This window comes from Aulostomus chinensis, chromosome 12, assembly GCF_037954235.1.
Source record: "Aulostomus chinensis isolate RoL2024-O1b breed Wild chromosome 12, RoL_Achi_v1.0, whole genome shotgun sequence".
Taxonomy (NCBI): domain Eukaryota; kingdom Metazoa; phylum Chordata; class Actinopteri; order Syngnathiformes; family Aulostomidae; genus Aulostomus; species Aulostomus chinensis.
This window is the reverse complement of record NC_141331.1, coordinates 10,599,158-10,624,404: the sequence shown is the minus strand read 5'-3', so window position 1 is coordinate 10,624,404 and position 25,247 is coordinate 10,599,158. Positions and strand designations below refer to the sequence as shown.

The 25,247-nt window shown below is 40.8% G+C and overlaps 1 protein-coding gene and 1 long non-coding RNA gene across 6 annotated transcripts in view; one reads left to right on the top strand and one right to left on the bottom strand.

Moving 5' to 3' along the window:
* The window catches only part of LOC147251993 (plakophilin-4-like), a 76,485-nt gene that overhangs the window by 37,063 nt on the left and 14,175 nt on the right, over positions 1-25,247 (bottom strand). For all 5 annotated transcript variants that reach the window (XM_086220053.1, XM_086220055.1, XM_086220056.1 and 2 more), the window contains exons 2-3: positions 23,227-23,360; positions 5,865-5,977 (exon numbers count right to left, since the gene is read on the bottom strand). In XM_086220053.1, coding sequence (XP_086076179.1) covers positions 5,865-5,977; positions 23,227-23,360 — 247 coding nt within the window. The remainder of the gene's footprint in view (positions 1-5,864; positions 5,978-23,226; positions 23,361-25,247) is intronic.
* LOC147251994 (uncharacterized) lies at positions 21,345-23,215 on the top strand. The gene is made up of 3 exons (XR_015118718.1): positions 21,345-21,576; positions 21,673-21,713; positions 23,173-23,215. It is a non-coding gene; the product is annotated as an uncharacterized LOC147251994 (long non-coding RNA).

Here is a 25,247-nt window from a genome sequence, read left to right as displayed (position 1 = left end):
CAGTTAATGCTTTTTTTGAGAAACAAACATGCAGGACTCAAAGTCACAATCACAACAGGAGATTTCATCCTGGAGAAAGTGAATGAGGTGAGGTCCTTGGGTGTATCAGTAATGATCAATACAGTGTGTTCACACAAACACAATCACACACTTTGACATACATGTCAGGGAATACGCTAGAAATGAAAATATCCAGCAAATTCAGTACCAAGCATCAAAAACTGCATGGATCTGGTGTCAGTGTGGAGTGATTGATAATTATTGGTTCTGGATCAGGAGATGAAGATTCATGCTTCATGGCGAGCACAAAGCAAAAAAAGGTACTCACTAAGATATCAAATTCATTTTCAAAATCTACACGTGGACACCGCTCAATAATTGGTCTACTGATTGACCTCAGATCATTGCTGGAATTATTTTTACCTTTGACAAAGGTTATTATTTTCAATGCTTCACATGAGTAATATTGCATTACAAATCTGAAGAATAACCATCATTATATTATGATTCACACCTTCATTTCAAAACATGTAAAAATGATTATGATGTGATTTTTTTTTTGTGGGGATGTGTAACAATTATTTTCATCTAGAATGTTATTTTGATACACAGCGTCGTGAACATTTTGAATAATCATTAAGCCCTAGCATCGAGGCAGCGATGTGCAGCAGAGTCATTGTGAAAGCTGTTCCGTGCGATACTTGCACAGAATGCCAAAATGATCCAGCATTCAGTTTGATACATTTCTGTCCTTAATTCTTCTGATAAAAATGCAGCATAAATAACAAAACTAGATGAGTACTTGTAAGATGTAACCTTGCAATATAAAGATACATTGTACCCCTTGCAATACTATATAATTGAAGATGTACTTTTTTTTTTTCCCAGAGACTAATGGCGGTATTCCTGTAGTGCGGTTACTGCTCTCAAGTGATTACAGCGAAGGTCACAGCTGATGCACGTGAGCCATTGCAGACGGACATTCTAATCGATAATTTATATCACCAAATTATATATGCGCTTAAGAAAATAATTCTTGACCAGAATAAGTGCTCTCTCCTTTCTCGAAGCCCTTTATCTACAAGGATAGAAAACTTCCTGGTCATTACCATCATGCACCTGATGTCGCTGTTATTTTTTTGCATCTAAGGTGACACTCGAGCTTTAAGAAGCAGAACTCTCAGACTGTTAATGAGCAAACAGGCAATTAAAAAGAGCTAGCTGTGCTCCACTGAGCCACAGCAGATGAAGTAGAGGAATGGCCACCTTAATGACGATGTACCATACGTGCTGCATGCCAACTGGCTGGGTGGAGGCACCTATAATTCCCTTTGGCAAGTAAGGCTGTGTTCAGACCAAAAACAGCGCAGGACTTGGGGTGTATTTTTGCTGTTTACAGCATTGGTGAACAAAATTCAATCTGTGCCAAAGAGTCTACTTAGTTAGGTAGAGGTCCTGAGAAATTTGCTGAGGTTCAGTTTGATGAACACTCCATGACTGTTCCTAGAAACAGAGGGTGGTCAACTCTGGAGGTGTCATGAAATGCAACGGCTCCTCTGAGACAAGTAAGTGTGCCGTGATCTCTACTCTTGTCCTGCTGAGCTATTGAGCCACGCAGTAGGACCTCAATGGTTAAAGCTTATCTCCATTCACACACAAATGTCCTTTGACAGCCATTTCATGTCTTCATGGCTGCTTTTAAAATGCTGCATGAGGGGTGTTGCTAGTTTCTTTTATAGTGTCCCCGGCTGATGTTGATGGTTACTGATCTCCCCCCTCCACCCCCAGGGAAAATCTGCTGCATTTACATGTACTTAAAAAACCTAGCAGCATTAGCTTTTAGCAGTGTGAACACAAGTGAGACCTGAGCTACACTGACCAACCATTTCAATCATCTGATGTCCTCTGTCGCAGGACATCTACTCAATCCTATTGTTATTTTTACACACAATGCCTGGTTGTGGTGCTGATCTGCAGTGTTTTGTGGTGATTCACTTCTGCTATAGTGTGTGTGACTTTAATCAGATAAAGCAGTGATCATCAAGCCCACAAACACTGAAATCACACCTTGGCGCAGACATTGATACTGGTGAGAAGTTGCGCTGTCTGGCTGTGTGAATAAACAGCTAATGTTGCAGCCTCGAGGGTTTGCGCTCTGCACGTACATACACTCTCCATGCACATACTTCCCTGGTCATTAAAAAACACAGCAGTGCCCCTGAAGCTGGGACATTTTCGGGCTTAGAACTATGTCCTAGGAATTGCAGCGGGTCAAAAGAAAGCCAAGTGTCAGAAGTTCAGAAAGTGTTTGGGATTCCAAATCAACCAGAATATCACAGAGTATCAGTTTGTGTCTGTTGAGCTAATTCTCCAGATTTCACTCTTTCACCATTATCAATGGTAACATTAATGCATATTACACACATTTATAAAAGTTACAGGGACCTCAAAGACTACAAAATGGTGCAGGCACGGAGACTGAGACACGATTAGTAAAATGTCATTACAGGGATTAAGAACATCTTGTCTCGTCTATCCATCCTGGGAGAGGGATCCTGCGTCTCCCTGACGGTTTCGCCCTTTTCTCCCTGTTAAAAGGGATTTTGGGAAGGACAGAGGAAGGCACTTGTGATTATAAAGTCCCTCAAAGCAAATTCTGATTTTTGATTGTGGGCTTTAAAAATAAAATTTGATCAATTCATCTTTTAATTACTTTTTTTTTTTTTAAACAAGTTTTGCAGGGGGCTAGGTGTGCTTTCATCTTGGGACTAATCGCTCTAACAACCTAATGAGAGGGAGAAAAAAGGGTTTATTCCAAAATTATGTCAGTAATGACGAACATCATTAGATAGTAGCTAGCAAACCATAATAAGCAAAACACATGCGAAACAACTGTTGAGAAGAGGAATGGATTATCACATCATTAGCAGGCCAGGAATTCTCCTCACTGCTTTTGCACATATATACAGTGTACAGTTAATCATGTCTGCAATACAAATATGCACTGAATATGATGACACCTGTGATTCCAAGGAGTGTTACACACTCTTAATCCAGCCTCGTTTGATCCCATTCAAGCCGACAATGAGGAATTTCAAACATGGAAACGTTAGAGAAAGTAAACATGAACACATGACGCATCTAATGATGCCATAAGTCAGCTGGAGCTGCTTGTACTCACCAATTTCGGTGTGAAGGGAACAAATTTGAGCAGTTTTATCAAAATTCCATAAAATTAATTAATAAAGCAAAAAAAAAAAAAATCAAAGAAAGCTCTCTTTCTAATAGAGGCCCCCTAACCATATTTGAGAAGATTTAATACAGACATGTCTGCAGGCTAAAGAGTTAGCAGAGTTATGATGGAATTAATCAATCCAACGATAAATTAAAGGGTTAGGCTATTGACCTGCTATCCAATTCCAAGAGAATAATGTTCCTTGTTAAATTGTATAGCTTTTACTGATAGCAAAGTGTAACAGATCAATTTTGAAGTTTATTTTTATTTGCTAGACTATATGTGTACCTGCCACTGATGATGGAGTGGATTATGAAGACGAGCAAAGGTAGGATTTTTCAAAAACTCAACTTGCACACACAGCAAAAAAAAAAAAAAAAACTCTTGCTAAATACAACTTTAATTGAGATTAAGATTTAATTAAGATTAATTTTTTATCTACTTAAGTTTGTAAAATGTTTGTCATGATCAAGTGACTACAGGGACAACCCAGGGAAAGCAATCGTGTTCCTTGAATCTCCAAAAATAATCTCTGGCATAGCTGGTCAAATCGAGGCCTAAATAAAGGTTCTTTTTTAAGGAAAAATGAATGTAAATAACCTGTCTGTGTACAACGTCAGAGAGCTGTTGTCCAAAAATCTTCATGGAAGCACTCAAAGCTTCTGCTATACCTGTCTGTCTGAATAGGATTAAAGGGGAAACGGACACTCTAACTCCCAAGTGCTGCAATCTGCTGGTAGTAGGCGGCTTCTTTTTTACAGGTATGCAGGCTAGAGTGCATCGATGCATCATCTAAGAGCGCAGGGCTTATTATAATCACAAAGCCAGAACAGATCACACACAGCCATTACAGCCCTTGATAACGCCAAGTGTCATATCCATATATACCTCAACTGCATCATCATCCTGTCCACAGTGAATGCAGCCGCCAGCCCCTTTTGACGAGTGCATTGTAATAAAGTGGCTCTACATGGAGACATGGACGAGGGTAAAGGAGGAACCCCCCATACTGAGTTTATATGGAAGAAAACAGTCTTCTTGAAGTAAGATGTCAGTGTCTTCACAAGCTCAATGAGATGCCTCTTGTTAATTGATTCTGAATATAACTGGATATTCTTGATCAGGAACAAGATGTGGTCACACTTCTAAAGCAACACAGTATGCTGGTTTTTATGTTCATAACAGAATGAACTGTGAATGATGTGTGCGTTTACTTGAAAATACTGGGTAAATACTGTTTCCATACATCATTGATTTCTAAGGATACCAGGGAGGAGGTCTGTGCACCTCTATTTCGAACTAAAATGCATTTTTATTGAACTCTCATCATTATATCCTTAAATCTACATTTTTTTTTCTAAGTGATAAACTTTTATCTGAAATAGTTTTTTGGGGTTTTTTTTGCGTGTGTGTGTAAATCTTAAAATACCAGCCAGATGTTTCAGTGTCTATGGGACAAAAGAATGATTCTGTGTATTCTGTGCAGAAGGAAGCCTTGGGTCACCTTTAGCTCTCTCTCTGATTGATCTTTTATTAAAATCAGTAAGCAGAGCTGGGATTATTATCCCGGATTCATCCCGGATTATGTCTGACGACATGACAATTGTAAAGCAATGATTCTATCAGCAGCCCAGCCGCTGTGGAACAACTGCTGGCTAACAGGTGGTGCAGATAAGCTGCTATAAAAACTCTATTTCAAACTCACTTCTTTGTCAGACAACATAAAAAGAAAATTATGTAAATTGAACCAATTACACTGTAAATTTGGCTGCATTGAAATGTGAAAATGGAGCAGATGGGGACTGACCAGCCCCTAAAATAGCAAGCTGCACTTCACCAGCGCAGACAGGGAAATACCACGATTGCTTTTGATTTGGATAAAAATGATGAGCTTATTTTCTTGGTACAAATGTATTTGCTTTGATGAAAAAAAACAGAAACAACCTTCAAATACGGTCGCATCTTGTTGATTCTCGTGTTCCGCGATGACTGTAATAAGAGCTGTCCACTCGTCATCTGGCCATCCATTACATGTGTTATACCAGGTCTTAACAGGGCCTGAGACTGATGTCAGACATTCATCACAGCAGACCTGTGAAACCCATTGGGGGTGTTTGATGTGTTATTGAACAGTACAAACTAACTTGACGTGCCTGAGCCACAGCTGACAGGACAGAATGTGTGGTCACTGAGGTGTCAGGCAGCAGTGTCTGAGCTGATGAAGTGGGGATGAGATCCCAGGACAAACACAAAAACCACTTCACACTGACAGCCGCGCTTTGGAGAGCAAATGACACCCTGCTACCATGCACAAACACACACACACGGGTGCTGTCACCGATAAACACACAAACACAGTTGTATTTCATTGGAATTAAACTTAATGGTGACTGAAGTCCTGCGCACTTAATGGCCTAAATTATGTGGAAGTGTTGCTTGCTACCTTCGATTAAGACTGCAGTATTTCACACGTTTATGTGTATCACAATCAGATGTGAGCATCACCATACCATAAGGTTACACTATGGAACGTAGCCAGTTAGTCACTACTGTGAAGGATGAAATGCCATGTGTTGGTGTGTGTGGCTCTGTTTGTGTGTGTGGGTATGTGTGTGAATATTCTCCCTACCTGCTGCTACAAGCAGCTGGTGACTCGGCCCCGAGTCTGCATCTTTCCAGCTGATTTGCCACAATCTGCCTCTCCACTTCCAGCTCCCTGGTTAGCCGTTCAAACTGGAGCTCCTGCACGTAAACAAAACAACAAAAAAGATATCAGGACGTAAAAGTCAGAAATAAATTCTTTTCAAATTAAGCTTTATATAGTTTTATTGACTGAAATGACAACTTCGGAGTCAGTAAGCAGTAGGCATATGACACTTTAACAGCATGTTCCAACAGCGTTTACTTCATGGCATGTTAGTCAAGGATGACACAAGTTTAAGGCACAGCTAACAAGTTAAATGAAAATGTTTGATTATAAGCTACTTAAAAATAGATACCATATACATTGTGACATATAAAGTCACATATACACACTCGCTATATAGTACTGCTAATTTATTTAGCCCACACAAAGATGAACACCACTTAAGGTGGGTGATATCTAGCCTTGGTAGCACTGTTCCTTGGGGAGACATGAAGGAATCCGCATAAGACTAATTGTCTTGTGCAAGTGAGACTATTACTCTTACAACTCTCTAGCTCCAAGGCCTGCATCATGACACTCATAAGACCCACAGAGTGTCTTTTGTACATAGAAACAAAATATGATGCACATGAATTAAAAATAAAAAAAACCCACATATTAATTCTCCAGCTATGAAATACATTCCACACCATCGCCCTGCCAGTGCCAAGAGGACCTGCTCCCCACGGCCATGATGCAAAAAGGCCTGACTCGTCATCATACAGTTCAGATGACAAGGTCCTCACCTTACTCTCCATAGTTGTCCCATCTAATGTCCATTATTAGACAATTACATCCACAGCAAGCGGCGTACTCACATTGATAAGCTCTTGGCTTCCTTTGTGATCTGTCTCAACTTAAGTCCCTCCACCGCACTTAGACCTGCCTACTCTTCACACCCACTCTCCAATGTTCTCTGGGTGCTCTGAAATTGCCCTCCGCGCTGTAGACATGCTCCACTGACCCCTCCCCCAACTGCTGCTTTATACCCTCCACTGCGCTCATCTCCTTCACCTCAGTTGTGGAGCTTGACTGCAGTCATGAAGGAGGGGAAATGTTAAGCCCTGCTTTTTTAATATATTGTGATATTTCAATAATATATAAATGATATTAAATTCAATATATTTCTGCCATCCATGAGCAATTGCAGGTCACTCTTATGCTGCATTTATGATAAAAGAGGCCTTTATTTATTCCAGTGGAAATGTTTGTGTAAAACATGCTTGACACACACAGTGAAATAAACACAGAATATACATAATATAACAGTACATTTAAAAAAAATCATAGAACGTTTAAAGTTGTGCTTTGGCTCTATGACGTGCCAACAAACTGGGCTTGCCACAACCAAAGATTTGCATAGTTGACTAGTTTGTTCAATCCATTAGCCAGTTGATTGTGGCGTGTTTATCATATTATTTTATTTCCTTAAAGGGGATTTTGGTCTTTGTTTTTTTCAACCTGGACCCTATTTTCCTAACTTATTTATCTGACTGATAAAAATAACCTTTTTTTTTTTTTTTTTTTAAATCGGTCCAGTATGGCGTGAGAGCCCTCTCTAATGTAATCTGATGGGGCAACTGGCTACCTTCCAATTACGCTCACTGCAAGTCCATTTTTCCACAATGACAGGCTGAGATTGTTGTTGTTAATACTGTCTGACAACACCTTCAGTGGGTATAATTTGATGGTAGCCAGTTACTCAACTGGATTCCACTGGAGTGTGCTCTGGGGCTGCAGTCAGCACCAGGCACTTGCCCCATAATGGAGCGATTTCTAAAATGGTTCTTTCCGACATCTACTTGTACAAAAAAGTTCAGACCATATAGGCTTGTTAATATATTCCAAAACGTATGAACTTGTGACACCAGCACAGCAATTTATAATGAGCCTTTAAATAAGTGTACAAACCAGCCGAGTTGTGGCACGAGCAAAAGTAATGATAGTTCTGAATGTATCGACAAAAAAAAAAATAGTGAGCAGACTGTCAAGAGTTTTCTGTCTTAGTTAACATAACATCATACAAATTCTGTTCTTTCCTTTCCTGCTACAAACCGGCCAATCAAAAATGACAATGGGGGAGGGGGGGGGCATCCTTACTATACTAACAAAGCACTGCTAATCTGTATGACAAATAAAATGCATTTCCTTTGCCTGCTTCACAATCAAATACTTGCAGGGGTTTATCAGTGAAAAGCATTCGATTTGAAACCACAGCAGGAAATGTTAAGTTTCCATTACCAACAGTTCAAGAAGGCAATACAAATACAATATGGCTGTGGGTGAGATTTCATAGGAGCGTGAAACGTAGAAGCAAAATTAAATCCCAAATCACATTTGAAGGTGCCACTTATCAGACTCTTGAGAAAGCTGCATAATTCCCCTGTATACAACAAAAATTATTGAGCAGATTATATTTCATCATCCTGCAGTGTGCTACCTCCTGATACCCGTGCACACAGTCCCACCAGTCAGAAGAGTGCCGATCCAGTTTAGAGAGCAGGATTGACTCAAAGAGGCCACAACTAGATTTATTTAAGAGAAGAAATGAGCCATCAATCCTTTATGTGACACACTTACATTAAAATAGCCAATTTCAATCTTAAGACTCCCATCAGTTCTTCGTCATTTCATTCACAAGAGAAAGATATAAGGCTACAGACACCGGGTGAAAGCAGGGTGACTGAATGGGCTGCTTTTGGCAAAGCATATACATCTGAGGGCATTTTAAAGATCTGATCTATTGGTCCTACATATATTCAGCCAAGTCACAAACACACAGGTTATACAAATATGAGGAGAGCTTGAAGGTCACCAACAGTATTACCTGCTCCCTCCCACTAAGCCCAGGATTGAGCTTTACGAAGAGTGGGTTTACAATCCAAAACAACAACAAAAAACTCCACTGGGAGTTCCTATTAACACATATTCAAAGTAGATCAACAGGGCAGGGCTCTAGTGATTGCTGCAAACAGCATCTCCAGCATGCACAGTCAAGTCAGACAGTGCATAGTGACAGAAGATCATATGATTCAGAGAGCAGAACTGGTAGGAAACAAAAAGACAAGACAGTTCCATTGTAATAACTGACGCTTAATATGTTTGAATAGTTGAAACGGCAGCCTGCTGGCAGAAATCCCAGCTCAGGCGTCTTCTCCGATGACTGACATGTTTGTGGTTTTAGATGACATTCAGCATAGTCTGTACTTATTCAGTTGAGTTTCCAGTGCATGTGCAGTTCGCTGTGAATGGACAAGTCTGTGTGGTCAAGTGGATTCCAACACAGTGCTGGAATTTAAACCTCCATACAGCACATTGAAAAGTATTGATTTATTTTATATCATTTTCAATACAGCGAGGAAAAACTGATTTTTTTTAGGGCTTTTTTTCATTTTTATTGAAAGATAAAGTTAACAAGGCTACTGTAACAGCACTTTTCCTTTGGTAAATACTTGTGTGTCTTTTGATCCTTGAGATTATGCCTTTGAAATTAATAATCTAATTGATGTCGTAAATGAAGTGAAGTTAAAAGTACTGTGCGTCAAGCACATCAGCATCTCAGTACATTTACTTTCAAACAAAGTAATTCCCTCAGTTGAAACTCTAAGGACTAGCCTGCTTGCTTTGAGAATTCTGAATGGCCACAAATAGGATATCACGGTTAAGGCTAAGTGTTGAAATAGAGGCTGTGACCAACCTCTCATAAATCTTGACAGAGGTCGGTGTGCTGATCCTTCAGGTGCACAACTACATCTGTGGAGTTAGCATATTTTATTAGCACTTTTCTGTAGCATGGCTTGCATGTAGGCGTGCTTGAACTCTTAGCCTTTCCTTGTTCATTTGCCTGAAATGCATAGTAATGCACTCCTGCTGGGTTCCTTTAGTGCTAAAACGGGTCCAAGAGGCTCTGCACTTGCCATCGTTGTTTACCAAGCTAACACTAGAGAGAATGAGAAGAGTGATGACAGACAAAAAGACACCTCTGTGGGTAAAAGGAAGCAGGGCTACACAGGCATGACGCTGCAGTGGTGTATGAGTCAACTTGCTGGCAGAGACTGCAAGAAAGCACAGCTGGCACAGGTCAATATTCCCAGAGGAGAATATTAAAGATGTTCCAGTTATTCAAAATGAAAATCAAATTTTAAGTCTCGCAAACCCTCGTGGATATTGAAGACCATCTTAGGTGATCTATAATGTGTCAGACGATTGTTTCTCTCAAAAGACAGTGGTACTTTGAGGAAACCGTTTCTACACACTACAGCTTTGTGGTCATGAGATGACTTAACAAGAAATAAGAGTTGACATGAAACATCCAATGAGACTGCTAAAAAGATCATTCAAATACAATCTCACAGCTACAAATATGGAATCGCTCCAGTGAGAGTCTGCCAAATGAATGAAAGACAGAGACCACAGGGTAACGTGAGCTGGGTATAATCTACATGGAAGCACAAAATTGTGGCCATTTATATTTAAATATAGTTTATATGATCCTAGATATGCTAATCCAGCACCACTAGGTGCAGTAATTGTTATGTTTGGAGTGTGAGTTACCTTCCTGAGTTCAGCAGAGTTTGAAATAAAGAGCCACACCTCTCTTACATCTCACAGAGTGACTGGCTTTTACTTCCATTGATTAGATGAGCTTCAATCTTAATCAAGCATGGCAGGAGAGGTATCTGCTGCAGTCATAAGGCACAGAGGTCTCTGCCACAACTGAAATTCAGAGCTGCTCCAAGCTCATGGCAGGCAGACATCTCACTGTTATTTCCCCCAAACCCTTGCTGTCTTCTGACCTATAACGAAGCTCCATGCATGAGTGTGTGTGTTCTTCCCAGTCCAATTGGTTGCAGCCCTATTGGCAGTTAAAAGAATAATAGCTCCCATTTCCCTGCTGTATCTGAATCAGCGTATACAAACGCAAATGTGAAAACTTCTCTCATAAAGATTATAATGCAATAAAGATGCTTTGGTACCTTAGAAAATTGTGTCATTAGACAGTTTGGCTAGCAGAGAGGGCTCCAACTCCATTGTTTACTACCCTCTCAGGGGTGTCTGCAGCACAGGTGGTGGACTACACATCAGAGCTGAGCACAAAAGCAGTAGAGCGAAGAGGTCAGTCACAGTGAGGTTACAACTCATGTTAGTTTGTGAGACAAACGTCCAATTGAGTCTTCTGAGTGTTCAATTCACACTGCATTGTAAGCTCACTTGTGTTCATCATAGTTTACTAGATGAGCAAGCTTGCTACAATGTGTCAGCTAATGTGCACTTATGGATAGTTATGAGATTTTAATTTATGGATTTCTGGAGGCGATACTCAGTCACCTCCAGATATCCAGCATTGCCAAAGCTCTAATTGTCTTTCTGCAATATATGCGACCATGCTGCCTGAACCTGTGGCCAGACATTAACAATGCACCCAGCCTCTCCAGCATGCTGAGTTTGTTGTCGTATTTCTCCAACCTTTCTGCATGACTCATAGAACCTATTATTAAACTGGATCATTTGGATTATCAATAATTAATTCATCGTAGCCTCTTTGCCAATATGTGAATGGCCTAATGAAACGGGGACCCCGGCTATTAAGGGGGACTCATATTAGAAACGGAGAGAAATGACTGAATTGTGGCCTCAAGCCGACTACAGCAGTAATGGCCATTACACAAGACCTACGCTTATTTAACCCTGGTAGCGTACCCGGCTTAGTGGAGGGAGAGGACAGGGACAATGGGTGGCAGGCTTTCCTGTACTAACAAGGCCCCTGACGCCTTTATTTGCCATTACAATGCGTCTGATGGGCGTGATCTGCCTGTACTCCCAGAGCTTATTCAGATCCTGTCCCCTTGTGTCCTTAACCGGGCCCAAAAAAACAGATGACACATGGCAGCAGATCACGCTACAAATGTACATGCTCCTGTGTCTTTTTTATGGGTGCTGACAGTACAGGACCCAACTCAAACGCCTGAAGTGGCTTCTTCCTGCTGCTGATTCAGCACAGACAGCGCTTCGGCAAAGATAAGACAGGCTTACGTATTCCCAAACCCACATGTCATGCAACCAAGAAAATGATGGCACATAATTTACACATCACTCCACATGTATAGCTTCATTTATAAAAGTTACACATATGTTTATCCACAATTATTAACATTAATACATTGATTTCTCCAGCAATCTTCTTAACTGGTATTTCTGAAAATGAATGTATCTTAAGGTCATGTGGGTAGCAATGAATATATCTTTATTAGTGACCTGCAGCATCATTTCACCTCATGTATGAATGAGGAAGTCATGTCATACATGACAGATATACAAGAAAACATGGATGTGATACAGTACTAGTGATTTCTTTCAAAGAAATGTTGGTAATTTCTATTTTATGACAGAATAATGACTGAGGCACTCATCAAAGGGGTATTTGCCTAATCCCTAGTAGCGAGAATACAAATCCCTCTGTTAATTAAAACTACAGCAGTTCAAGTTAAATCTAATGCAGCGCATGACAGTATATGTGGTAAGGAAACAGCTGAATGTTCATTTGTGATGTTAAGATTCATTTTGCATAAGTAGTGCAGACAGCTTCCCCATTTAACCAAAGATAAGAATCTACCAGAAATACGTTTGTTCATTAAGTGGCAATGAGGCTCGACAGCTCCGCAGCATCACTGCAGTGTGGCAGATGTGTTCCAACAAGAGACCGACTCTGCTGCGCAGTAGGAGAATGACAGCAAAGGTGAAAGGATTTCTGCAGCAGCAGGAATATAAAAGAAGGCCTGAGATTTGAGTAAAGAGAACAGGCCTGAGAACAGGCTGTGTGACCAGACCTGCAAGAACCATGTGGTGTAATTACTTGTAAAACTGCCACAAAGTCACCTTGTTAAAAAATACGGAGGTTTACAGAAACTGGCTGCAGCAGCATGCCACTGTAGCAGAATTGGAATAACAATGTTGGACACTTAAAAATCCCCCTGTAAGTGCCATGCTGACCGAGGTTAGGGAATATACAGCTAAACTTAAAAAGAAGAATCCTAAGTAAAAAAATAAGCAACCATATTTAAAAAAATAAGCACCCATATTTATGTGCACTGGAGCTTTTATACTGCTCAAGCAGAAAATGTGACAATAAGCCATTGATAAAAATGTAAAAAACAAATTATTGGAAGCTGATTCTAGTGTAGTATTATGAGCACTTAACTTGCAGAGTTGTTCAATTATTATATTATTATAAGTATTTTAACAGCAAATTGAAATACTAAAATTGTATGGGCAGACACAGAACTTAGGATATGTATTTTAAAGCCTCCTTCATACAGGTTAGTGCCAACCAAATTTATACAAGTCATAGAAGCGGATAATAAGATAGATTACTAAAGAGGAGGACCAGTTTGCATTGGCACTAACAGCAGATATCTGAGGGCTAACCCCACATGAGACCTAAAGTATAACTCTTGAGCCAAATGTAACACCACGAGGGTTCCAAAGAACAAAATCCAATTCACTTTTACTCTGGTTGAGCTGTGAAAGGTTACATGATATCAAACCACGAATATCTCAAATGAGACCGAAAGACACTTTGGGTTACACTAGCCAAAACATTTTTCGGGTTCACTGTATTAAAATGACCATGCCTTTTAAAACAGAGTAAACAACTTCACGACTATGCCTCTAACAAGAGATATCTTCACTATGGTTAGCCCCGAAATCTGGACTGAAACATGTCTGACAACTGAAAGATTGGGGATTGGTCTGTAGTTTGCACAGATGTTCTACAATATTGCCAGAAAAATGACCCTACAATTACACAGAAGCAAACAATACCAGTGTAATACCTCATCAGCATGCAAATGTATCTAGCTTTTTGGCATTCACATTTTCAACAACAGAGGTGTGACATGTAAACAGTTTTCTTTATACCGACATCATTTGGGCACTGTAAATCCCTGCACTGCCAACTCATTGGTGGAACTCTGTCACTGCATTCTGTCCTGTTAGAACGCCGCAATATTTCCAACTTGAACAGGCTCAAGAGCCTCAAACATGCAGTGTTGTGTGTTAGGAAAAAAATCATAAGATCTCTCAAGATACTTGATTAGAAACAGATTCAAAAAGGGGGGCAGGGATTGGGTCAAGATGATAGCACCGTCAAAGCCTTTAGTTGTATTACTGCTCTTGTGAACACCCATCGACGGGCAGGTAAAAACTCTAGCGTGAATTCACATGCAGTTCTGAATCTCTACAACCTTTGAATTAAAACAAAACCATGGAAACATTGCTGCTATGCTTGATTAAAATCTCTAAATATAACCATGCACGTCCAATTTCATCAGAACAAATTATGCTGTTGACATGTCAGGACATACGTGCTGCTGACACAAATCAGTGAGACCACCCAGAACGTCATATTCCATACATCTGAACATATAAATCAAGTTGATTTGGCTTGCTAATTAAAATGCCATAAAAGGAATTGTCATTTGTGTGGTGGAATCTACTGTTGGAGCTGTCATCTGTATTGGCAAGTGCATCAGTTAGTGCTTGCCACACAAGAGAAAAGACTGCCATTGACAAGGGAACAGAGGGTAGATTGCATGCAGGGGAGTGTGTAGTCCAGGCATTTTTTTCGTCCAAATTACGTTGAATTTGGTTTGGTCAATGCACCCAAAGGGGCATGTTGGCAGTGGGCTAAGTGCAAAGGCTGATGGGTCCTACCCTGCCACCACCCACCTAAAATAACCAAATGCCTTTTTGCATTTCTGCCTCATTAGCATTCACAGTGTGCTGCACATAATTGCACTTTTAAAAGCACAATTCTCGCACCATTACCAATTCAAGTAGAACCAGAAAAATGGGCTGTTTTTAAATGTTAAAGTTACGTGGAGGGGTTATCATCTATATAAAACCTTGCTTCCAAGTGTGTAGTGCAGACAGTTAAGCCAGGTCTCTACATATTTATGTTTGAACCAACAGCATCATCTTTTTATCTGGTCTTCATCACCACATCATTTTTTGCTATGATCTGCTGTTGTTTTTTCCACCCACGAGCTGCTGAACCCCAACAAAGGCTTTTATGCGATACTGTTAATACGACCCAGGCATAGTACCAGTTTGTACCTCCTCGACCAGAACAGAAGCCAAAACGGCGCAGCAGTGCAATTATCCCAGCATTGACAGCATGGAATTGTATGTTCAGCATTGTGTCAGACAACAAGAAAATTACTGCGAGCCTAAATGGGTAGTAAGCAATCTAGGCAGTGTTTCCCATTATTTAGCCCAATTTGTCATTCATCCAGTATCATACTGGACCTACAACATTTTACACTTCTCATACTTAACTAAAAAGATCCCTTACCACTGTTTTGTGCAATTGATCGATGACAGAGAATGAGCTTACGCTGTTAACACTCCCACATCTTTGATCGCAGATTGTGGTTGACCATTGAAATGAAAAGTTGCTCCATAAAGTAACAAGTTCCAGACAAGAGACCACTTCTGAATATTAGAAAGCACAGAGATTTTGAAAGGATGGAGGACGCATGCAAGAGATGTGTGTGCAGTGGATGATACAGTTACAGAGATTCCCTCTCCCGCTCCCTCCTGACCAGGTGCTCTGTGCATTCTGTTGACTGTGGTGATGATTATAGTGATAATGATGATGATGACAGTGATGGTGATGAGTATTAACAGGTTATGTGGGGAGCGATCTCCCAGGGCCGGGTTAAAAAAATGACAGCGTTGTGCCAGGCTAGACACACCACTCCTTCGACATCATGACACGTTAGGAAGCAGATTATCTCCTCTTCCTCTTCCCCTTTTTTTTCTGCATTCCTCTGCATTGACAGCGCCCTGCCACAGCACATTTGGGGAGCCATTCACAGGTGACAGCCGTTCCGACGCTGCCTCTCTCCATCATGCTCCCACTCACTCTTTTGTCCTTTTTCCATCATCCACCACCCTCCGTGCCGCCCCCCACATCTGAGTGTTTTGTCTTTCCATTGTATATCTGAGCACTCTCCTTCACCTGTGTCCCTTCCCCCTGAATCTGTCGCACTCTTTCCCTCACATTCTTGTTCTGCTCCCCCGTGGGGTAATTGCTTAGAGCCAGCCTTCCATTTTTATGACCATAATCGAGGCCAGAATGCTTATGCGTCTGGATTTCTCCTTGCCTGTGTCACAGCAAGGCAGCACTAGGGAGAGGAAGGGAGATAAGACCCAGAGGAGTGGAGAAAATCACCAGTCGATTGTAATTAGAGTCCTTATTTCACCAATGGATGTGGAACAGACAATATCGCCTACAGAGAGAAATCATCCTCTCAAGGCATGGAAATGTATAGTGGCAAAAACTCTGCCTTGAAGCTTTGCCGTGACCTAAACTATTAACTCCTTGCGCTGGGTCACTTCGAGAACAATGACTTGGGCTTCATTAAAACAAGAGAGGCTTGCATGGGTATAGAATGTGGGTAATATTTCAGTCTGCTCATCAAGCTTTTGAGAGGGTGCTGGAGTTGTGGCACTCAAAGCAAGGTCAGCTCATGAGCTTTGCAAAGAACACTGGAGTCTAAATGTGTGTGTGTGTGTGTGTGTGTGTGTGTGTGTGTGTGTGTGTGTGTGTGTGTGTGTGTGTGTGTGTGTGTGCATGTGTGCATGTGTGCCGGGGCGAAGCAGGAGGCAGAATGATTTTTCATGTGTAACGGACTCAACAAAGTGGGAAAATTCCACTGTGGTGTTTTTTGGGAGGCAGTGTGTTCAAACACCACAGTGCGGTGTGCCTAGCAGGGCCATTTTTGCCACTGTCTGTGGTGCATTTATACATGTCCAGGCACAGTTAATAACAGCATTACTCTGAGGGCAAAGCCTGATAATGAAGGGGGAGCAGGAGCACACCAAAACAAAGCGTTTCCAAGGGAAAGCAACCGCCGTCATACTACGTTAATATGATGTGCAAATGATCAGCTCTTTAAACTGCATACAGTTATGACTGCTGTTACAGTTACGTTGAAGGAAAAATCTCTCCACAATACAGAAAGGATAAGGAACTACATCACCTTCTTCATCTTGTCCATGACGGATACTTGCGAAACTGTGAACACAGTGCATCCCCATATAAAAAGTTACGCAAACTGAGCGAGGCTCGGTGTATTCACACATAATTCAAATCCCATATAATAAAAAATACCAACGAACATGCACTCAGTAAAAAATGTGGAAAATTGCTAAAAGAAATAGCAGCCATAAAAATCAGCAGTTGCTTTACAATATTGTTGGTAATGGAAATCAGCCACCTGTTTTCACGCAGAAAAGCGATTGCTTTTCACTTCCTGCGGAAGCCAGACATGATTAAGGCCACATTTCCTCGCATAAACAAACTTACATCTTGTCAAGGCTCTCAGATACAACTCAAGTCTGATGTTACCCCTCGCAGAGAATAAAAAATAACAAAAAATAAATGCATAAATAAATTGACGTGACTGATCTGCCTGACCATTAAAATAATAGTGTATTTTCTCTATCTGAACAAATCCTCCTACTGTATCGCCACAAATAATAGCCGATAGTTAATCACATACAATGTTTGACAAACAAATAAACAAATAAAGGATAGCTCAAATTACAGCCATAAAAAAAAAGGCGGAACACAGAAGAGAGTAAGTGAGAGAATTCAAAGTACAAAGAGTTTTGCCACTCCTTATTGCTTTCCTCATGCTCTGGTCTTGGCCTTTCTCAATGTTCCGCTCAAACACCATTCTCTGGTGAGAGTACTCATCAGACAGAGGGAATTAGAACGAAAGGCCACCCTCAAATAGAAGTCGTCCTCCAATAAAGACCTGTTGTGATCAACCTACGCAGTAAATAAAGGTTTTAACCACAAGGACTTTGAGGCGAGATGCTGCTTTTGGGGTTCTGGGCTATTCCGATAGATACTGAAATTGTGATATGATTTACAATATGAAAAGTGGCACTTTGAAATGACAATAATATGATTTTTGTGGGGAGACGTACAAAAAATGAGTTCTTAAGTCTTTATAAAAATATTTGCAGGAAGGGATCTCCCTTCAGTACACAATACATTATTACAATGACACAGTTTGCCTTTAGCAAATATTGCACGAGACCCTATTGCAATATATTTTGCAAAAATTTAGATTAATGGTTCAGCAAAATCTACTATGTCAGTACTTAAGGAGGAAGACCAAATCTTTCTGGGTTTAGATTTTTACAGGTTTTCCATGACCAAACATCCATAGATTATTTGCTTCCGACAGTGTAAAACGTGCAACAAATGCAGGAAAAAGATATTGAGATTAGACATAAAACCATTAACATTATGTTGCCCTGCTACTGAGGAAGGCGTGGTTGTCCTTGTTTCTTATCTGCTTTCATTATTGGCTTTTTGATGATGCAACCTATAGGAACTTTATCACCAGTAGTTAAATAATTCTGTCAGATGATAAAAAAGCACAAATTTGCATTTTGTTTTACCAACATGTTGAAAAACCTATATCTTATAGTTTCTATGGGAACATACCTAGGGACAGCAACTTTGTTACAATCCAACAACGGATCAAATTTTAAAGCCGGTTACCTCGCAAATCCATGGCATTTGCTGGTTTCAGCTGATGCAAATAGCTGTGATCTGTATTTCAACAAACAGAGAGGAAACTGTGAAAAGCTTTTGACATTGTAAACATATATCCTCTAGAGAGGTTGGCTAATAGGCAATGATATGGTGCTTTTTATGTGCATGTAAAACATGCAGGTTAGCTCAGACAAAACCCAGTCAAACGTTTTACTCATTAAACTGTTGTAAACTGCAGATGGCCAGGTAGTTAAAAGCCACTTGATTGAATGTGGCCATCACTTCAGTATGCAACCATGGATACAAGGATGAGCTTGCAAAATCTAAAAGGAAGGATGCAGCAGTATCTTAAGCTCCAGGAGTTCTGGTCATTAGAGTCATTCTATGATGGATGACTTGCTGTCAAGTGCTGCCATTTGGAACAATTAAAAATGCCTTAAATTTCTGATATGGAAGGACAACACATGTAATCTACACTGAACAAAAGTCAACTATTTTATTTTTGCAGCAATTTTTAGTTTACTAGCTCGTTACAAAAGAAGAGAGCATTTTTTGTACAAATGTAGCCTAAGTTTGTATAGAAAACGGACACGAATTATTAACCAAATATATTGTTGTGCTGTGGAAGTATATTCGGGATTAATACAATTCCAACCTCTAGAGGGCAGACCTGGTAATAACGTGTGTCTTGGATGATGCGATCACAAGTGGACAGCTCTGAGAACAGGTGTGGATGCACTGCAATCTGATCACTTCACATTCTTAGGTGGTCTGAGCCACAGGGGTTCACATTCTTTTGCTGTGTGAACACAAATGGGACTTGGACCACACTAAAGAACCATCTAACACCCAAAATAAACTCGGCCTGGCCATGACACGTAACAAGTGCAGTAATGGCGGCTGCGATCAATAATAAATGGAGCAGCTGAACATTTGTTGTACTATGTGCAGGGTTGCCTGCTTCGAGGTTCCTGGGAGAGTTTGTATTTAAGGACCTGGCCAGCAGAACCCCCTGAATACTCAGAAGCCCAAACAACTACCATCAAAACAAATGATAAACTTCTACCACTGCACTACAGAGGGCATCCTCATCTACTGCTGCACAGCCTGGTACTCTTGCTGCCCCAGGACATAAAGGACGGACCTGCAGTGGATCTGCATTTGAGAGACATGCACTCTAGCCATCTGCATTAACAGGCCTCTAATGTGCTCTTATCATTAATGCATACCCACCTTCACAGTTTATATTTTAAGACTGCGCAATGTTTACCTAAACCAGATTGCAGATTTGCCTTGACAGAACCACTCTGTCATTGCACCAATGTACAGATATGTAGGTGACCCTTCAAGAGAAATCTGCCTGAGTACAATCTAACCAGGTGCCTGCAACCTGCAACTCCCCGCCAGTGACTTAGAACTGAAGAAGCCTCTTGGATGAGAGGCAAAGCGTCGTTAAGGAAACTGAAACAGTCCAGTTGACGACAACACAGCACACAAAAGATCCCTCATAGTTGTTAACACGGCATAATCAGCTCAGTTATCCTACATATAGACTATCCAATTAACTGAATTCATCTGCTGTGATCAATCCCATTAAAGTTCTTCTGGGAAACACGTTCAAAACATGGCACTCTTTGAAAATTACTCCTGTTATGTCATAATAGTGAATTGTAATTTAATACTGTTTGTAACCCATCCATGTCAACATCCTGCTTTTCTATGACTGATGACATTTTGTAAGAACTTGAGAAGAATACGCAGTCACATTTACGCTTGCGACATACCGATCCTGTGTCAGTGTCTGAGGCGGCACCTGTGAGGCAGTATCTGAGGTCCATGTCAGATGCCATTAAATTATTAATACTTGCAGACAGAATCACCTACAGGAGGCAATAGGCTTATCATTTTCAGATGGAAGGACAGCACAGTTGGAAAAAAGAGGCTGATTATGTGTTTTTAGCCAGATTCTGTTTAGAATCAACAGATGTAGCCAACATTTATGCTTATAAACTGACTTAAAGAGGGAATGCAGAATAGAATAATTACTGAACAGCACGTGGTGGGCTTCTAAAGGTGTTACTCTAAATGATACCCATCTGATGTTGATATTTCCTGATCAAGAATCAAGTAAACAACATTTAAGGAAATACAATATCAACAAAAACAATCAAATCAACTGAAAAGACACAAGAGCATCACGATTGCTGAATCCACACAAGCTGCCTGGATGTGAGCCACAGCCTCCCACTGTCTGCTTCAATTACACTTAACATGAAACCAGGTCTCAGATAATCCACCAGACGCCAGACTCGCTTAAATTAAACTTCAATACGATGATAAATCATGAATAGGAAGAATTTGTAAAATTGTTTTGGCATTACAAATGATTTTTGTGACTGAGTTATGCTTGAAAATAGTGCACACATGTTAAAAGTAAAGCAAGAAAAACATTAACATTTAAAGAGCAGATAACAAGGAGCTTCAGCTAAACAGAAATTAGAGGCAGAAAGGAGAGGCTTTTTAGGACGTAGGAAAGAAAGGGGGCATAAATCTGAGCAAATGAACACACAAGAAGAATGCAATTGTAATATGTTGGTGAATCTGCCCTTGTTTGGGCATCTGGGGAAAGTCTGCAGCTACAGCAGTGTGACAAACAGAAGTTTGGCGGATGGAGAGAGGGACAAATTAAGGACAAGGGAGAATAAATACTATAGGGAAGAAAGCCAGCCAATAAGCAGAGAGAAAAAAAGGGGGGACAAGAAAAGACAGTCAAGCATTGGGTGAGTAAACACTTACCAAACATTCAGTCATCCTAAACCCCAGCCCTAACCGCAACCACAGCTACAGCCCAGCAGACTCGCATGCTTACATGGACAGCAGGATCCCTCGAAGGTTCTGCCTCTCAACAATCACAGGAAGACCTCGCGCCAAAGCAGAGAGGGGAAAAAAAACAACGTACTACCATAGTCTCTGATTTCCTCCATCGTTTCACTCTCTCTCACACTCACATACACAGCAAAATGATCGTCGCCCTTTGTGTTTAACAGTCTCGACACTTTCACAGGAATCCCCTCAGAGGTAAGTCTCTCAAGCCAGTCACTCTAAAAACAAAAGCTCAGGCGGACTACTCGCTCTTCCTGCTCGCCTGCACTGATATCTGCTCTAACCGGACAGGCTGCTGAGGAATACTCCGGGGAAGGAAGTGACATCGACAGGTGCTCCCTCCTTCCTTCCTTCCTTACTAAAGTAAACAATACCTACTTTCCTTCTGGAAGCCTTAATTGGACTACAGTGTGCCATTTGTTAATAAATACCAGAGAAGGCATTCGGTTTGTTTTAAATTACCAGTCAACTCTCAGTCAAGGGAGAAAAAAAAAAAAGAAGTGAAAAATGTGTAATAGGCAAAACCTAATCAGCTGGGTTTACTTAGAGCAGAATAGAGAAACTGTCTAAAGAAAGACGGAGCAACGACCTGTGTGTGTGCACAAGCCTAGCAGGAATGAGGCGTGGAAAGATCAGAGAGAAACACGCATAGATGAGTGACTCAGAGGGCAAGTCCCTCACAAACCCTGCTAGAGATGATCGTTGTGATTGCACGCTGATATGAGCCAGACCATGACAGCGGGCAATAAACAAACTCGTCATTCTTATTACGCTTTTCTTTTTTTCCTGTTTCAAATTGCACAAGCCAATTAAATAAACAAATTCCACTCCGAGCATTTTTTTTTTTTAATCGTAATATAAATGTAATCTCGTATACAGAGAAACTTTCTACTTCACGCTCTGTGGCACAGAGGTCAATGGAATACAGTGACAGCTATATGAATGACTCAGGAAAATACACCCACACAATTTGCCTCGTAAATGTGTAATTAGTACAACAAGCGATATTTGAATCACCATCGGATAACATAGCCACTGTGTCTACATGTCCATTAAAGCTTTAACAGGGTCTTAACATGGAATATGTAACTAGGGACACGCAATAATATCAGGACATCAGTAGAGGTGGAACGGTTCACAAAACCCAGGATTCGGTTCAAAGCACGGTCAGGTTTGTGCGTCATTGTCGCTCTTTTTTTAATACTGAAAAAAACATCATATAGCAGCGTAAGATATAAAGACAGATAATCCAAGATTTATAGTATTTGAAATTATTCTCAAGAACAACTACAGGTGTTTTGAGCAGAAATAGGATTAGATATTTGTTTATTTATTCATTTGTTTGTTTAAACAGGGATCTATTCAACAGTTATTAAAGAATGGAGCTAATGAGCATGTGTGTGAAGTTGATACACACCAACTAAAATATCGATAGGATTAAAAAATATTTGGGTTTTTTTACAGTTTGCTTTGACATCTGTAATTGGCAGATATTGGTCATTTTTAATAACAGATCTGTATTGGTTGGATCGGTTTTACTCAAGCTCCCTCTTTTTTGCTTATCATCAAAAATGAGGAAATAACTATAAATATATGATTTATGGGGTTTTCCAGACATTTTGGAGATGAAGAAAACGTTATTTTTTTCAAACATGCCATGTTTACATGTGTTGTCCAGTATGCACAAAAATGTGCAGGTCATATAAACATGTTTTTATGTAGATAATATTGACACTAGAAGATATCGGCTACTGGCCATTGTCAGCATTGTTCCCTATCGTACGTCCCTAGGTGTACCAATAATCCCGAGGTGTCAGTGCAGCATCAAGAGAGGAGACACCCTACCTGTTCTTTAACAGAGGCCAGGATGTTGTTGGCGGTGTTGTCAGCCTCCATGCTGCGGCCAGTTGAACTGTTGCGGATGGTAAGCAGAAGCCCCTCCTCCGTTACTGGGGTTTGCTCAGGAACTGGCATTCCTCCTGCGCACACACACGCACACAAACACACAACCATGACCTGGTCACCACAAGAGCTCTGCTGAAAAATACCTTGAGAACAAACCCCACTGACAAATACATGACACAAACCCCCTTTCCTGATTCACATGAGCAAATGATACGGAGGAATCGGCACACGCCTCGACCAGCATAACACAAACATACACCCACACATGCCATATGGCCCAAAGACTGTCAATGTTTCAAGTCTGTGACTGTGCAAATCAATGCCATATGGCCTTGAGGCAACACACGAGTTAAATAATTATTGTGTATGTAATACAGTATGGAATGCATGAAAAATACACAACACAAACAGCAAATACTGATTGTGTATTTGACATGCTGGAGGGCTTGCAGAAAACGAGCAGAGCAGGACAGTTAAGCTATATTTTGCCTGTCTCCTTCTCTACCTCCATCCTCTTGTCCAGGATTAAAATGAGCAAATAGTCATGGTCTCATTATATCTGTTGACAGGGAGAGTGTCATGGTAACACTGCTTAAGGTGGATCCATATTCAAGGGAGCCTGTTGAGCCAGCCAGAACAGCTAGAGGCCGCAGTAGTGGTCTCACAACGGCAGACAAAAGCAAAGGGTCCAATAAACCTGAAGCTGTGTGACTACAGCAAGGCTACAAACTGACAACTATACTACAAACTGACAACTATACTACGAATTTGAAGTTGTGATATACAAAGGGAGCCGACATGATTTACCCTACTGATCCATACATCAGTGATGCTGCATTCTGTGGTGATACATCATCCTCTTCACATCCATTGCAATATTAGCTGCTAAAATCATCATGCATTACGAATGTACACTTGCTGCTACAGCTTCACGGAGTGTTAATAAAGTGTTTTCATCAACCAAAGCAGTATATTGTGGTTGACTAGGAGAGCAAACATACAAAAGCTTTCTTAAGTGAGTCCATTTTTTGCAGAGAGAAATCTTTTTAAGGGGTTAGAAGGTCATACAATGTCATGTAAATGCGCTCGCCAAATTGAAACATCTACACTAACACAGGGCCGCTCAGTAAGGAGATCATTTAGCTCCCACTGACAGCCAGTTAGTGTGAGCTGGTTGGGTTGTTTACTGTGGGAGCATAAAAGTTTTTGGCAAGGCATAAGTAAGGAGTGAAGGAAGGAGGGAGGGGCGGGGGGGGGGGGGTTGGTTTAAACATGTTGGAGGTCCCCCAGATATTTGGGCGATATGTAACCCTGCAGTATTCTGGGAGTCTGTCACTGAGGCAGCCTGAGCATTTCAAGGTGTCTGAACTGAGCTGAATCATGTGCCAGCTCTGGTGTTAAATGACAGAGGAGGTTTCTACTACTAATAAATATGTTGGTCCATGCAGGCTATTCCTTGTATCCTGTCATCAGTTTCCCGAATTCCTTTCTTTCTCATTCACAGTATTGCAGGCAACTCCCTTCCACCTCCAGTGCAGCTTTTGAATCAGTGACATGGCCTTTTTACTCCCAGAAAGTACAGCAAAAGGAAACAGAAAAAAACTGTTTCAATTTGACAGAACTCCTCCTCTCTGCCCTTTGTACAAACACTGAACTGAACTGAAAAACACAGAGAGGACTTATTGCAAACTTTCAAACCAGCAGAAGCTGCCAACCTGGTCAGGGTGGATAAAATCCTCTCACCCTCCTTTCTCAGGAAAGACAAAAAATGTTGTGTAGAATGCTGATGTGGGAGAGTGGCATTGTCCGTCATTATGAACATCTTTAAATCGCCATAAGCGCTCATCATGCTTGGCGTTGTTTTCTATTATGGTTCAAATGATGCCTCTCACCCCTAAGTGCCTGAAATGTTTAAAATCTAACAAAACCAACATTTCTCAGAAGTCTCAAGTAGCTGCGTA